This window comes from Chenopodium album, chromosome 10 (assembly GCF_948465745.1).
Source record: "Chenopodium album chromosome 10, dcCheAlbu1.1, whole genome shotgun sequence".
In the NCBI taxonomy this organism is placed as follows: Eukaryota; Viridiplantae; Streptophyta; class Magnoliopsida; order Caryophyllales; family Amaranthaceae; genus Chenopodium; species Chenopodium album.
The window spans coordinates 10,561,954-10,576,312 of record NC_137843.1 but is presented as its reverse complement, the minus strand read 5'-3'; the positions used below and the strand labels follow the sequence as shown (position 1 = coordinate 10,576,312).

General features: G+C 35.3%; 2 protein-coding genes across 3 annotated transcripts; one reads left to right on the top strand and one right to left on the bottom strand.

The window, feature by feature from the left end:
• The first annotated feature begins 783 nt into the window (after positions 1-783).
• Positions 784-3,127, top strand: LOC145563513 (pentatricopeptide repeat-containing protein At2g03380, mitochondrial-like). Its single transcript, XM_081623959.1, has one exon. It carries the CDS (start codon positions 953-955, stop codon positions 3,104-3,106), a length of 2,154 nt encoding a protein of 717 aa, XP_081480085.1. The 5' UTR covers positions 784-952; the 3' UTR covers positions 3,107-3,127.
• Positions 3,128-5,465: 2,338 nt separating this feature from the next.
• Positions 5,466-12,416, bottom strand: LOC145562222 (uncharacterized). 2 transcript variants are annotated; one of them, XM_081622427.1, is made up of 5 exons: positions 11,999-12,416; positions 9,766-9,945; positions 9,043-9,278; positions 8,097-8,898; positions 5,466-7,899 (listed from the first exon to the last, which is right to left on the bottom strand). In XM_081622427.1, exons 3-5 carry the CDS (start codon positions 9,274-9,276, stop codon positions 5,849-5,851), a joined length of 3,087 nt encoding a protein of 1,028 aa, XP_081478553.1. In that variant the 5' UTR covers positions 9,277-9,278; positions 9,766-9,945; positions 11,999-12,416; the 3' UTR covers positions 5,466-5,848. The 2 variants fall into 2 exon arrangements, with proteins under 2 accessions (XP_081478553.1, XP_081478552.1); XM_081622426.1 differs by lacking the exon at positions 9,766-9,945.
• Between the last annotated feature and the right edge of the window lie 1,943 nt (positions 12,417-14,359).

The following is a 14,359-nucleotide window of genomic DNA, read 5'->3' as shown; positions in this document are numbered from 1 at the left end:
TTGCTTACATTTATTTCCTTTTACTTCTATACATTTATTTCCTTTTACTTCTAATATTGGAATGTCATAGTTAAAGCCACAACTTCAAGCATATTTACCCACAAATTATATATTTTATATTTTATTAAAGATATTAATGCTTTAAAATGTGCAGTAAAAATTGTAAAAATATAGATTGGCTCGTGGGAGATCAATGAAATCTTAACTGAATGTTTTTTAGTTGGTGAGAATTTCAACACTACTGAATGTTTTTCACATTATTTACTCCGTAAGATTTTGCAGGGAAAAATAAAAGGACTTGACTAAAGTAAAATGTAAATTTGTGAGGCTTGAGTAGAATAAAGAATTTAAAGTTAGGTAAACTTCTGATGGGAAAAGTGATTAAGATAAAGACTTGAGTAGAAAGGGTTGATCATGGAGAAGACAATTTTTTTAAGTATACCTTTGAAAAAAACTGGTAACTGATTACACATAATAAGCGACCTAGCATGTTTATCTGATTGCATTGATTACCATCTAAAAAAAAGAAGAGTATGACACAATGAAAAAGCCTAATTATTGTATGCGTATGGTCCTTGAAGCACCAAGGATGTGCTTCAAATAATCCGTACTATTCTGCTTAACATAACCTTTTTACAATTTAAAAAGTTTAGCTTAAGTACGACTTTGACTACAATTTATAATTTCGATGATACAACACAACACGTAATTTGTGAGCTGGTCTGTGGACCACGCCTAGCTAGCCCCAAAACCCATGGGCTCGGCATGAGACACGGCCCGGCACCATCTTTAGCTATATGGACGTACTCGTATTAATTGCCTTCAAACCAACAGGCAACAATCGATTTTCCGCCAATGCCAATGCCAACAACCAAAACCTTAAAAAGTCCCAATTAGAAAATGGCGGCAGCAATTTCTTCCCCCAAATTAGAATCATCTTCTTCAAATCATCATGAATCAATTATTTTCCCATTTTCTGAAGCAAATTCCTGCTTTCATCACCAAATACCCTCATCAATGGCGGGCAATTTCTCTCTCTTCCTTCCCATTTCTCAATCCTCCTCCCAAGGAGTACCACACTTCCCAGCAATCTAAAGCTTCGTTGCTCTCCATTTCTTCGAACCCAGCTTACCTTCTTCTGGGTACCTGCAAAAATCTTTCTTCTCTCCAAAAAGTTCATGCTTTACTCATTGTTCATGGTGTAGTTGATAATCTTCTTTGCCTCACTAAATTGGTGAGTTTGTATGGTTCATTTGGGTATTTGAGGATTGCCCGTAAGGTGTTCGATAAAATTCCTAACCCAGATCTTTATTCTTTCAAAGTTATGATTAGATGGTATTTTTTGAATGAATTGCATCTCGAAACAATTATGTGCTACAGGTGTTTGAGGAAATGCCTCAGAGAGACCGATGATATTGTTTTCTCTATTGTGTTGAAGGCTTGTTGTGAGTTGAGGGATGTCAATGAGGGGAGGAAGGTGCATTGCCATATTGTCAAGGCAGGGAGTCCTGATAGTTTTGTGCTTACTAGTTTGGTGGATGTGTATGCTAAATGTGGGGAGATTGATTCTGCTCGGAGAGTTTTCGAAGAGATAGAGGATAGAAATGTCGTTTCGTGGACTTCGTTAATCACGGGGTATGTGCAGAATGATTGTTCTGAAGAGGGTATGATTTTGTTTAATAGGATGAGGGAAAGCCTTGTTGATGCAAATCAATTTACATTGGGGAGCTTACTGACAGGTTGTGGGAAGTTGGGAGCTTTGCATCAAGGGAAGTGGCTTCATGGGTATATGCTCAAAGCTGGGATCAATCTGAATTCCTTTCTAGCTACCGCACTTCTAGATATGTATGTCAAAAGTGGGAGAATTAAAGATGCTCGTTCTGTATTTGACGAGTTCTGTTCTACTGATGATCTAATCTCTTGGACCGCTATGATAGTTGGGCACACTCAATGTGGCCAGCCTAGTGAGGCCCTGATGTTATTTGTAGACAAGAGGCGAGCTAGAATTTTTCCTAATTCCATGACCATAGCTAGTGTACTTTCAGCTTGTTCTCAACTCGGAGATCTGAGTATGGGCAGGTCAGTTCACTGCCTTGCAACTTTGCAAGGTTTAGAAGATGTTGATGTCAAACATGCCCTCATTGACATGTATGCAAAATGCAACTTGATGAGAGATTCTCAGTATATCTTTGATTCAATACATAACAAGAGTGTGATTGCTTGGAATTCAATAATTTCAGGTTATGCCCAAAATGGGTATGCTCTTGAAGCCCTTAAACTCTTTCATCAAATGACTTTAGAATCTATGTCTCCAGATGCAGTGACTTTGGTCAGCGTAATCTCTGCTTGTGCTTCTATAAGTGCTGTTAAAGTTGGTTCTTCTTTACATGCTTTATTAATCAGGGAAGGTTTGTCATCTGTTAACACCTATGTTGACACGGCACTTCTAAATTTTTATGCCAAGTGTGGTGATGTGATATGTGCACGGAAGGTTTTTAATGAGATGGGAGTAAAGAATGAAGTAACTTGGAGTTCTATGATTAGGGGTTATGGGATGCATGGTGATGGCAAGGAGTCTGTTACACTGTTCAACAATATGTTAAAGGAAGATGTGGAACTTAATGATGTCCATGTTACTGTTCTTTTATCAGCATGTAGTCACACAGGAAATGTCGGTGAAGGATGGAAATATTTCACTTCTATCTGTAGGGAGCATAACTTTGTGCCCTCCATGAAACATTATGCATGTATGGTAGACATATTAGCTCGTGCAGGAAAATTAGAGGAAGCTGCAGACATCATGGAGAATATGCCTATTCGTCCAGATATCACTGTCCTAGGAGCATTTGTTCATGGATGTAGCCTTCATTCCCAGTTTGAACTGGGAGAGATTGCAGCACGAAGAATGTTAGACATGCATCCTAACGAAGCTTGTTACTATGTGCTTTTGTATAAGTTGTATGCTTCAGATGGAAGATGGGACAAGGCAGATGAGATCAGAAATTTAATGAAGGAAAGAGGGTTGAGCAAGTCACCTGGTTGGAGCTCCTCAGAGATGGAAAGCTTTAACCAGCTTCCTTCCTTGCAATTATCTTCTACTAGGTAATCGCTCAAGACAGAAGATGGTGAAATCTGTTGTGTCACCGACTGAGTAAAAGATCAAAAAAAAAAAAAAAAATCTGTGGTGATTATCTCTGGAGCTTCCTTGCCTATGAATATCAACAAAATCTGTGTTGTAGTGTTGTGTATGCGATGCAGCTGCATGGAGTAAGAGTGTAGAAAAAAAAGTTTTGCATTCTGGACCTGTGTGCTGTGGCAAAGCCATCTAAAAAGACTACTTTCAAGAATGACTGAGATGGCTTAGTGGCTATGATGCACAAATTTGTCAGCAGGAAACAAAGTGTTCTCTCTTCAAAGATGATTGTGATTTTATAAGTTGATCTCTGTGAAAGAGCGAATTTTTGGGGGCATTGAGCTGGTGAATACTGACTATAATACAGCTAATTTTGTTCTGGTTGCAGATGTTTACGAAATACTTTATCTGACATGAAATATATAGAGTTCCTCCACATTGTAATTATGTAACTGTGTTATATGCAAATGGGGATTGCCCAACGCTTATTATCCTTGATCACTTAGCTAGTTCATCATATAAGAGAATTGTAATTTTAGCTAGTGTAGTGAGGTTTCTGTGCAGTATCCAGACCATTGAATTACTAGAATGAGAGAGGAAGTAAAAATTAGTGACCATTGTACTCATATTGAAAACCCTCTTCCGATTCTTACTTAAATTAGACCGTAAATCCCAATTCTTTCTTGAGCTTGTTTTTTTCATCTAATTTTCACTAAACTGAAATTTACTCCACCTTTTTTTTTCACTCCCTCCGTCCGTGGATGAATGCAAGACACAACTCAAGAAAAAGAAGAATGAATTTGTTTTTTCTAAAAGTTAACTTGCAAAAGTAAATTATGATAGTCCAAAAAGGAAAATGGACCTAGTAAATGGGATGAAGGTATTAAATAAATTACCCCGTAATCACCATTTTGACATTCATGTTAGGAATGCACAATTTTGACTTATTACTTCCTTGTTTTTTTATTCTTTTTTTTTCTCCTTTTCTTTTTGCACAATTGTAATCCAATTTGTAAAAACTGCTAATTACCAACAAAAAATACAAGATTATTGCATACTTAAAAAATAAAAATTAAAACAAATCTTACAAGATTCCACATTACTATTTTTTGAAGTATAGAAAAATCATTAAAGTACTAGATTTTATTTCCATTGGAATCTCTCAATATCACAAATGAGACAAACAACATAAAACAGTGGGAGTATGTTGTAAATTTTTCTAAAAGTTGATATTCTTAAATTAGACTTTGAGATACATCCACCTAAATTTCTCTATATTAAAATTATTTTTACTTAAAAGAAGGGTTAAATTTAGTGAATTTATAGTGCAAAAAGTTAAGTTGGTGCAACTATTTCTACACGGATGCATTGTATAGAAATTGAAACTGGTAGAAGTATATTTGATTTGGTATTACTCGCATTATTTATTATGTGAGGTTGATGGTTCGTGAGTCGTGACATATAATGACTCAAACTTTTTTTTCATTGATTGATTAAATAAAATTCATTTATTAATTTAAAATATGAATTGTGATTCTCTTTGTGGTCCTTACGCTTGAAGTCTGGAGATGCCTCAAAACTTGGTGCTTGTTCTTTTGTAAAATTATCCATCCATAATATTTCCTTTATTATTTTCCTATATACTTGTGATCAAATAATTCTTTACAAATAAAAATAAAAAAATAAAAACCCACCAATAATTTACCTTGGAAGTAGTAGATTTTTTTGTCAAAAATGTTCATCAAGAGTGTTTTTCGGTAAATATTATGAACACATTTTGCGTAAATACAAAAATCATCAATTTTTTTTTATCATTGCACTCCCATTCTATATCTAACCATATTAAATTTCGTATCCATTTCAATGCAATTTATAGAATCACCAATAAAACAGCGTTTCTTAAACCCAAGTCAACAATCTTAGGACACACAATCACGATTCTATATGTATAGAGGTTTATTCCTAATTAAGTACTATACAACAACTCAAAGACTTTAGTGCAATTAGATTTAGTTGAAATACAAGTTTGTTCATTCTAATTAAACTCCTATATCAGGCAAAATCAACACTGCTGTTACATTAAATAGACAGCAAAATCCCAACCGAGTGAGTCTGAGTAGGGTCCAAATAAAAGGATGAAATCCCGCAACAAATGCGGTAGCACATGGCCACATTCAAGATCATACTTTTAGACTGAGTCATAGGACATTTATGAACATTTTTATATAACTTATTTTAGGACAAAAGGGACTATAACATTTATGAAAATCTGTCACAATATCTTAAAAGTATATGAAACTCAAAAATGATTATATAAAATATATGTCCTAGATTTGAGCAGAAAAAGGCTTTGTTAATAATCATCAGAAAGATATGAAGAAGACAAGCACACAATACAGGTGCATGATCTACTATAGTTCAAATTAGCTCATGCACAAAAGCATAAGCTAAGGACAAGAAACCCCATGCAACATTATTCATGAAACAATACAAAGTTGGTTGCAAAAGACAGATAATTAAAAAGGGGACCCAAATTTTGGGCTAAGGAACATGTACAAAGACAATCCCCTTTTGTGACTAAAAAGAAAGAGGAGAAAGGAAAAGCTCAGTTCCGAAGGTCTTCAACGAACAACTCTACTCGAGTATCTTTTTTTGTTTTGTTTCCCTCTATAGGTTTTATCCCGATTCATGAAATCAGAGCCTCGATTCAATAAATTAGGTCAAAGGTACGGGAGGAGGGGCGGATGCAGGATTACCTGCAGGGCACCTTTGTCTTCTGGGACGTCTAGTTGTTTTTCCCCATCCCGTCAGGCTTCTATCTTCCAAAACCACTTCTGTATTACTATTCTGTAAATGTTGCTGCTGCTGCTGCTTCAATGGAAGGGCACAGACTGCATTTGCTGTTGCAGGTGCAGGTGTTGGTGTTGGTGCTGCTGCGACAGACCGTCGCCTGCCTCTTGCACCTCCGGATCTAGTAGCATTCCGCCTATTTGGCCCAGATTGCCAAGGATGACCTGTAGCTCTCATTAGACCACCAAACATTTGGAGGTCTTCGGTTACTTCGTGCCTTGCAAGTGATGTTAGGCCAGGAAGAATGTCTCTTTGAAAGTCTCTTCTTTGTCTTCCTCTACGACCATGTCCCTTTCGTGCTCTAGTTGTAGTTAAGACACACGTCCCTTTTTCTTCAATGTTAGGGACTTCAGGAAAGCTTGGTTTCGGGAAGGACTCTTCTGCAGTGCACTCCTTCTGTCTCAAAGTCATCAATTCAAAATCATCCAAATCTTCGGGTACCCCATCAACATTTTCAAGATCAGAGCCATTAGAACAAGCGATATCAACAAACCACTGAAGGGGATCATCCAAGTCAGTTTCGACTTGTAGGAAAGTTGCTTCCTTGGATTGATTTGGGTTAACAAATGATGAAATGGCAACGATTGCCACTGCTGCTGACTTGGCAAGTTCGGTTTCTCCATCACCAGCATTATGTTGGGGTAACTCTGGCTCTTTCTCCGTCTCTTTTATTAAAGAATCTTCATCCGGAGGAATGACCTCCTCGTCTTCAAGAATGAAGGGAGCTTCCAAATCTATACCAGTGCAATTCCTCAAGGAGGTTTTATTTTCTGGAAGAGGGGTTTCACTCGGAATTTCCTCCTCAAATATGCAAGAATTAAGATCAAAATGATGTCTGAGACTAGCAGATTCAGTTTGAATATTCTCTTCTACAATCACAACTTCCTCTTCAGTGGGGTCACAAGGTAAATTCATATCAAAACCACCTTTTCTCCCACTTCTTTCACTCTCCTTGTTTCCTGAACATTTGTGAATAAGCAAAGGATTGGAAATCTCCTTCTTCGGTGTTGGAGGGTTTTCAAATATGGGTACCCCAAGAATTTTTCTGCTGCTATCAAGAACCTTGGCTTTAACATCACCCTCACATGAATTTGAAGCGACTGAACCCCATCGAGAAAGAGCTGAATCCAGTGAGTTAAGACCTTTCCTTGAATTCTCTGCCTCATTATTGCAAGCGCCCTTTCCTCTGAGCCATGGCAAAACAGCTACAGGATCCTCGGATCTGTAATCCTTGTCTGAGATCCTAACACCTTGCCTGCTATAATGATCTTCAGACATACCATTTGGAAGTGCCACATTCAAGTTCATATCTTTTACAGGATTCATATTGGAGCAACTTGTAGCCTTGAAGTAGTTGATACTGGAACAAGGCACCTTTTTCTCACTGTAATTGCCATTTGCATAATCAGCGCCTTTATAAGAATATGATGAACCTTCATAAAATCCGTTTCTCACAGGTGTGTCAGTCCCCAAAGCTGAAGGGCTGCTATTTAGATTCCACTTATTATTGCCAAACAAATCATTGCTTTGGGCAGACGACTGGGGACTCTTGCTCAAGGTAGCAGAAGTTGGATATGGACTTGTTTGAACTGGTATGGGCTTTTGGCCAAAAAAGGTGCCCGGTTTCCCCCAAGATGAGGTACATTGATCCCATGGCTGAAAAAATCCAGGTTGATTTGGAAGATGAGAAGCACCTGTTCCAGGAACATTATAGCTGGATAGAGAATAACCTCTGTCAGATTTTTCTACGATGCCACCAGATTTTGCTTTCCAAAGATCTCCCTTGACACGATCACTGGTCAGAAAAGCCGGAGGTTGACAAACTTGATCAAGCATAATATGTACTGGCTGAGATGGTACAGGCACTTTTTCTGGACAGATTCCTTGATTGATGGATCTAATGCTACCTTTATTATCTGCAATTTAAACACAGAAAATAATCATCAACAGTACGCACAACTACCTTGATAATACAATAAATATAACACATGAGAAGACTCAAGTGTACAACACTCGTCTAAAAGTGAAGTCATGCCTTAAGTTCCTAATTCTAGAGATCAAGAATCCAAATGCAGGAAAACCAAAATTTAAGAGCAATGTGATTCATTATTACCTTGTTCTAATGTACCAAACCAGTCCGCGCCATTTGATCTATTTTCTAAGTGTACATTGTTCAAAGCCCCATTCATGCTGCCATTATTCTTGGGGTTCTGAGGAACATCATTAGATGACCTTAACAACCGTGCAGAAAGATCCCTGTACTGAACATCAATGTGACTACCACCACGGCGCAAAAAGTCAACAGATGAGACAGAGGTCGTTTCTTCCATAAGTAACGGCTCATTCAAGTCCGCCAGAGCCCTAGGTTTACTGATGTGCAAATTAGATCTTGAAGCATCTCCCTGAAATTCAGTCTTTCCAGGATAGTCCATTAACCGTTTTCCATTCCCCACTGCAAACTTTCTGTTTTTATCAGGGGAAGGACTAGTATTATCAGAAATTTTTACACCATTAAACTGATCCACTTCATCTGTGTCAATATATTCATCAGCTGGGAGTTGCAGATCAAGCATTCGTCTTCTAAGTTTTGTCGGTCTAGACTCCGACTCCGAGTTCTTTGGGCTATAGCAATTCGGAAGTGAACTTGGACTGGCTTGTATGCTCTTTCCTTTGGCAGATAATGGTGACGATTGAACAGTATCTGGGGCTGAAATGAGAGGTCTACCACAAACAGAGTTTGACAATGGAAGGTTTGGACCATTCCATCTTTGCACATCCTCATATTGCATTTGGGATGGTACAGGGCTTGAAGAAGATGATGTTTCATAAGGAATTCTCCGTTTAAATTGCTCTTTCCTCCTGGCCTCATCCATCAGATCTCTTTGTACTCTGTATAGTCGATGTAACTCACTCACCTGGATAAATAAGCATGTGAATGGTCGATGGAAGAATCTTCGAGAAATAAATTAGGGCTTAAAAAATCTTCATTAATTCCATCTATTCCAGAAAAAAGGTTATCATGTCACACTCAGATGACTGAATTTGGTAATAATACATACCTGATCTTTAAATATGGCTTCATGCTCCAGCATTGTTTGCTTTACAATATCCTTGTCATACCCTGGCTGTGATTCGGCAACAGTCCTAGGCAAAAAACCGTAATAAAATTGTCCGTTGGATAAATTGCTCTCACCAAAACAAGTAGGCCAATTAGCACCATTAGATTCACGAGTAAGATCCTTCATTGAGTAATGTGCAGGCAAGTAATTCTCAAACTGCACTTTAGTTCCCATTCCTGTCCATTTATGGAAACACTATCCAAATAAGAAACAAACACTAACAGATTACACATTTACACTTGAATACTGCAGCAACTACGGCTTGCACAAACATATCACCAAACAAAAACATTACAGAAATATACTTTTAAGCAATGCCTTCTGTACACCCACCAGTCTACCACCATATGTTCCCCTAGTCCTCTCATGACACATCTTGCAATTATTTACATGTAACAAGCATAACTGATACAAACATAGACATCATTGCAGAGATCAATTCGTTATCTAACAAAATATGCAAACTTGTTCAGAATCATGACCAATTAGGACTTCGATGAAAAACATTTATGTGTGTGTGTGTGATATCATGCATCCAAACGTTAACAGCAGGCAGATTGCATCTGATTTGTGGTTGTCCGAGATCAAGATGCAATAAAGGTAATGGAGTGTGTACATATATATAACTCGATGAAATACAAGTTTCATGGGGGTTAGGGTTACCAGCAGGGACCACATTTCAGATTTTTGTATGAACCAGCATCCCCCAACACCCACCAGGATCTTTGACTAGAAGTCATATTCAGCTTCGGGAATAAGAGATGCATTTTAAGTCAGTCGTATACTCGTATCTATCATCATAAGCAGATAAATCTTCAGTGCCATAAAAGGACATACTCACACCTGGATACAAACTTAAAAGGTGAATCAAATGGAATTCCATGGAACAATGTACTCAAACAGCCCAACATATTGAAAAGGGGACAGAGAGAAATATGCCAACTAAAACTCCCCGCTGATATCACAATTAAACTTGAACATAACGATGCCCAGTATAAATAAGACTTGAAATCTATGACCTACAATGCGTCACCATACAAACATCATTCTTTCATGTTTAATGAATCTATCTCTACTAGAACCATACTACTGGTACATTCCAATAAAAGAGTATCCTAATTTGTCAAGAGCAGTTCCTACTATGCCATTCAAGTCTTTCATGAGCTCATGTTTACACAACTCTATGAAAAGAGTGCATTAGTGTCATCCCTTCCCTCTTCCAAAATCACAGAGAATTCACAGAAAACCATCTTTGACATTCTCTATTTTACCAAGTTGCGTGACAACCTTGTCATTTAAAAAGGCTCTATCCTTCAATCAAATGTACACCACCAGTACCCCAAAACAATTTATTTAAAAAAGAAAAGGAAATAAAATAAATTAATGTGGATATATTTTAGGAAATAATCCTTGTATTGAGGAAAAAAGGATTTGTTTCCTAATCTTAGTATATTTTGCCTAATTTTGTACAGGTTTCAGGTACAGCTCATATTCGCAGAGCTATATATATTGTAATGCTTTCACTGATTAATGCAAGATCAATTGACTCCCTAAGCTTATCAAAATCACCTCAGCAGTATTAAGAAATCAGTTCAGTAAATGAAAAGATGTATTTATAAATCGCAAGCTATAAGATTTGTTCATAAATCTAACGTGTACAACTCTATGATGATAATTTTGTTGGATTGACAATCTGCTAATTGATAAAGTGAAAAGCTAGCTAGCAGAAACTACGCTACAAACACAAAGCAACTATGCAACAACATAACTGACACTTAAACACAACGTTCACATTAATCCTTCGCAAAGAAAGATTATATCGTTGTCTCTCACCCAACATAAGGAGCAGCGCAACACCATGGATATCCCAAGAACTCCGGTTCAAAATACAGAAATATAAGCCACAAACCTCAAAGCCACTACCAGACAATAGCCCAAGTTTTTGTAAGCCTCTAACGACTCTCCTAATCAACACTGTCTTCCAGACATTCAATAAACTGAACAAACCAATTTTAGTTATCATCCATCCACCGGAAAACAAGGTGTCGCTTAGCAAGCAACCACGTAAGTCCAGAAACACCCCCCCCTACCCCCAACTACTTGAATGCAACTCCACGTCAATAATATAACGAACTCCATTTTGTCACGAAGCATCACTATATAACAGAAAACGATGAAATCCTAAATGCGCTCAAATTAAACCTATTAAGTTTAGAGAACAGGATAACAAAAGCATCAGCATAGCCTTCAGCTAAATGCCCAAAATATCAAGTTATCCTAAATTTAGCTTAATTTAACCACTTGAATGACTCAACAATCAATCACAAATCAACGGAAAATGCAAAGATTCACCCATTTTACACATAAACAACAATTCCAAAGAATGTTAAGAAAAGTATATTCCGTAGATAAAAACAAAAATTCAGCTAAAACACCAGTTAAAACACGATTAACAGTGATATCTAAGAAACAAAAGGAAAGGCAATTCTTCTCATAAAAGGAAATTTACCCAAAATTCCAAGTTGAGACTTATCAAATTGTCAAAACCCTACTCAAACAACATGAGTAAAGCACAAAATTTTCAATGACTATTGATAAGGGAATATTCATTCAAAACAGATAATGAGGCATTAGATCCCCAATTAGATATAATACCACAAAATTGAAATTAAATGCAATTCCCAAACCCCAAATCCAAGCAATTATGAATTAAACAAATGCAAATATCATCTAAACAACCAAAAACAACACCCAATTATATCAATAGAACAAGAATTATTAATTACAGAACTAGAATAGTACCCAATTGATCAAAAAAACCCATAAAAATCAAAAACCCACAAATTTAATTTCTGGGTAAATAGTAGAAATTAAAATAAATAAATAAAGATTTTACCTTTAGACCCACATCCTCCAATCACTCTCCCTCTCTCTCTAGAACTGTGTTTCTCTCTCTAAAACAAAGGGGATTCAATCATTCATGAGTAAGAGAGGTTTTTCAGAGATGATAATAAAAGAGAAGAAAAAAAAAAAGTCCCATCATGAAAATTCAGTCCTCAGAGACTGAAAAAGGAATGAACTTTACAAATGAGTTTATAAGAAAATTAAATAAAGATAAAATCTTTAATAACAAAACTATAAGTAATTAAAATAAAATAAAAAACCCACCTTTAGTTAGAAAACAAAAATAAAATATTTATAAATATATTAAATAAAAAAAAGATTTTGAAAAAACCCCATTGAATGAAGAGCTAATTAGATCGTCATGAGATTAAGAAGGGAGGAAAAAGATGAAGATTTCGATCTGCTGGGCCAGTGTCTGAAACAAAGAGTTATTTTTTTTAGAGAGAGAAAGTGAAGAAATGAAGAGAGAGAAAGTAGAGAGAGAAAGTAGAGAGAGAAAGTAGAGTTTTTATTTTTTGTTAGAGAGAGAGAATGAGAGAGATCCCAGATAAGAAATCTTCACACAAACAAACGACCTTCTAAGAACAGTGACATGAAATTTGTCAACATCCGGTCTCTTTTTATTCTCTGCTTTTTCCATTTATCTTTCTTCTTCCTATCTCTCTCTTCTTTCTCTCTCTACTCTACTCTTCTCTGTCTCACTTAATTAGCTTTTGCATTAACTTTTAATTATATTTTTTTTAATCTCCTATAGACCCGGTCCATAATAATATAAAGTATAAGTATTATACGGAGTACGGTATAAACAAACTTAAGTTTATTTTTTTGGTACACTAGTATAAGTTATGTTACTGTATCATCTTTTGCAGTTAAAGTTTAAAGGTGTGTCTTTAATACTGCAATATTTTGAGTTGCATTTCAAATGTGATTACTTAAATGCACAATTAATATAATATTTAATAAAAGTAATTATTAATTACTTTCAATTATTGAATTGATTATTATCATGATTATTTAAAACCTAATAATACTTGTATAAGTTATGTGTGAGAAAATCAGAAAATTAATAATCTTATTGAATTTTCCTAAAATGCAAAAAGGAAATAAACTAATGGGTTTTGGGGGCCATTTTCTAGATTCTCTCCACCTTCCTTGCTTTTGGTACTTGGTACAGATACTTATAATCCATTATAATATTACCTTTTTAATCTATATTATTACCATTTACAAAAATTAGTCTTTATTTACATTTTACATATATTAGGAGTACTAATAAGAAATTAATTTTTAGCATTTGTACTGCGCACCCAACACGCCTGCGGTACTGCAAGCAGCAACAATGCCAACAACACAACAAACTGGACAAGTTGCAACTATTGCTTTTAAACATTATTATTAGTACTAATTATAATGTTAGTAATTAATTTATGCCAATTTATCCTATGATAAGTGTGATTAGATTCAAATTCTGTTGCCATTGATTAATGTCTTACTGGAAAACGTAAACTGAATAGAATAAAATTTTAATTTAAATCATGAATATAAATTACTCCATCCGTTTCAGTTTGTTAGTCCCATTCCCATATACTATTTTGGGCGTTTCAAAAAGACCTACCCATATTGAATGTATTCCACTTTTAACTTAGTTTTTATTTGCTATTTTATATATACAGAAAATCTTGCATGGACCTGGTCTACAATAATATTATTGTGGACCTAAGGTTTATACACACGTAACTGGAATTATATTCAACATAATGACCCCTAATTTTAATATAGTAACTTTATTTTTAACATAGTAACCTTTTTTAAATCTTGTGTGACCTTAATGTTATAATGAACATAAAGTACGACATTATGTTGAATAGTGACCTAATTTTAACATAGTGATCTTTATTATTCATATTGACCATTATGTTAAAAATTTGATTAAAAAAATTAACCTCTTATAGCTTTTATAATTTCAAACTAACTTTTATTTCAACATAATGACCTTTATTTTAATATAATGACCTTTTTTTAATAAAACAATTGTATTGTCTCTAATATTGGTGGTGCACAATAAATTAATGTGAACCAGGTCTGTCTAAGAATTTGTACTTGAATTATGCAATTATGGTTGACGGTTTCCTAAAAAAATCAAAAAAATTTAAATAAGGCAAAACTATTTATGAATTGTTTTTTACTTTAATGTTAAATTCCAAATATTCTTCTTTTCTTATTTTATGTGATTGATTCCATATAGGACTATCATATTGAAACGGAGGGAGTATTAAAAAAATCAGACCTAAATTTAATATAGTATATTTCATTATTGATCTTCAATAGAATAAATCCAGTCAACCAATTATTT